Source organism: Babylonia areolata, chromosome 13 (assembly GCF_041734735.1).
Source record: "Babylonia areolata isolate BAREFJ2019XMU chromosome 13, ASM4173473v1, whole genome shotgun sequence".
Classification (NCBI taxonomy): Eukaryota; Metazoa; Mollusca; class Gastropoda; order Neogastropoda; family Buccinidae; genus Babylonia; species Babylonia areolata.
This window is the reverse complement of record NC_134888.1, coordinates 3,535,460-3,537,488: the sequence shown is the minus strand read 5'-3', so window position 1 is coordinate 3,537,488 and position 2,029 is coordinate 3,535,460. Positions and strand designations below refer to the sequence as shown.

Below are 2,029 nucleotides of genomic sequence, written 5' to 3'. Positions count from 1 at the left end.
GTAATTTTCTTAACAGGATCTTTAAGGAAGTGAGAACGTCGGGCAGACTTGACACTGGAGAGATTGTAATGTGAACAGATTGTTGAAACGGTGAAGTGCTGGACGATTGTGCACCATGTTTGCCAGTCTGATTTGACACGCAGGAAAACTCTAAAAAAGGGACAGGGGTGTCCTCATATGCACCCTGAAAAGTGGTTCGGACAGTGTCTTCAAACAACTGGTTTTTACACGATACATTACCCTCCAGGTCGAAAGCTACGTAAATTTTCTCTGTACCTCTTGGGATCATCTGCGATTTTGCCGGGACCATGTAGTGATCTACAAGGGAACACTGGCCACGGATGGGGCGGTATCCTGCTGGGCAAAACAGTGTTCGGCACACCAGGAAGACATAGTCAAAAACCTGATCATCTTTACATAGAATCCCAGAAGCTGGTATAGTACGTCCGTTGACGACGATGGAATTGCCTCCAGAGGAGTCTCTGGAAAACAGGGCCAGAATGCCCCCCTGACCGTCCGACCCCCCGCCCTCTTCCCAGCTTTTGTTCTGCGCCCGGGCACAGGGCAAGTCCACAGAGACGGGAGAGGACCCGGTCATGCACTTGAGGCAGTGGGGGTTCTTCACTTCCTCGTTGTCCGAGGAGAAGGTCTGATAGGAGTATGCCTTGCACAGCAGCATGTCCTCGAACGTGCACTCGTCATCTGCGTTCGTGACATTATCATCCACCGCAGTCGCATTGTTCGGGTGTAATTGATCCAGCGGCACCTGAGGCAGGCAGTTTCTTGGCTGTGTCTGCGTGTTTTCAGGCGGGCGGTATATGTATTTGCACTTTCCGGACTGGATCGCAGCAACGATATCGTTCAGGTATGAGCTCTCCCCATCGGAAGAGGACTCCGCCGCCGGTGTGCCCCCTTCTGCAGACGAACCGGATGTAGCATCGAGACCTCTACAGGACACGCCCTGAAGCCATGGCAACAGTCTGTCCTCGCTGTAACCGTGGCAGTGTGCACACTCCACGTTCCTGAAGGTCAAGGCCATGTTGTCCACATCGCTGTGAGGCTGCAGACTGGGGTGTTGCTCAGCCTCTGTGCAGGTGGCCGCCACCGCGGGGTCATCAAAGGAGACGGGGCAGGTGGAGATCATGGTGAACTTGTCGCCCTCGGGGGTCACCACACAGGACCCGTAGGACAGGATCATGTCCGTCACGTTCAGCTCCAGCTGCTCCTCCGTGCTGCTGGCGGTGGGCGTGTCGTACAGCGCGTGCTCCACGAGCTTGATCACCTCCTTCTCGTCGGTCACGTTCAGACAGAGCGAGAAGAAGTCGATGCAGCAGTCGCCCAGCCTGATGCAGCTATGGTCACAGCTACATTTTGTGTGAACCGTTTGGGTTCCGTTCGAAGACGTAGTCGTGGCGTTTGTCGTGACGGAAACATCCGGTGGCTCGGAGGATGGGCCGTTGTTGCTGTTGTTGGTTTTCTGACGGAAGCATCGGTTCTGGCAGGTCCAGATCGGGCAGAAGCCGATGTCGATCCCTCTCAGCTGAATCGTGTTGTTCTTGGAAGTGTCGGTGCTGTGTGAGAGTGCGGAAGTCGTGCTTTCGTAGGATGGGTCACTGGAGGACGTGAACATGGTCACGCTAGTGGTCTCTGTTTTGGTGTCGTTTTGTGTTGACGATATATTATACGTTGACGATACACTCCCGGTAGTTGTTGTCTCCTGATATGCCCCAGGTGAAGAAGCCTCCTGCGTTGCTGTGGGGATCTCAGCTGAAACAGTGACAATAGCAGAGTCTTTCTTTCTCCCTCCCTCTCTCTCCTTCCCTCTCTGTCTGTATGTCTGTCTCTCTCCCTCCCTCTCCTTCCCTCTCTGTCTGTCTTTCTCCCTCCCTCTCCTTCCCTCTCTGTCTGTCTGTCTGTCTTTCTCCCTCCCTCTCCTTCCCTCTCTGTCTGTCTTTCTCCCTCCCTCTCCTTCCCTCTCTGTCTGTCTTTCTCCCTCTCTCTCCTTCCCTCTCTGTCTGTCTGTCTGTCT

At 54.2% G+C, this 2,029-nt stretch overlaps 1 protein-coding gene across 1 annotated transcript in view; it reads right to left on the bottom strand.

The window, feature by feature from the left end:
* Window positions 1-1,630, bottom strand: part of LOC143289314 (uncharacterized) — an 11,723-nt gene extending 10,093 nt beyond the window's left edge. Inside the window, exon 1 of the mRNA XM_076598314.1 lies at window positions 241-1,630. Coding sequence (XP_076454429.1) covers window positions 241-1,630 — 1,390 coding nt within the window. The remainder of the gene's footprint in view (window positions 1-240) is intronic.
* Between the last annotated feature and the right edge of the window lie 399 nt (window positions 1,631-2,029).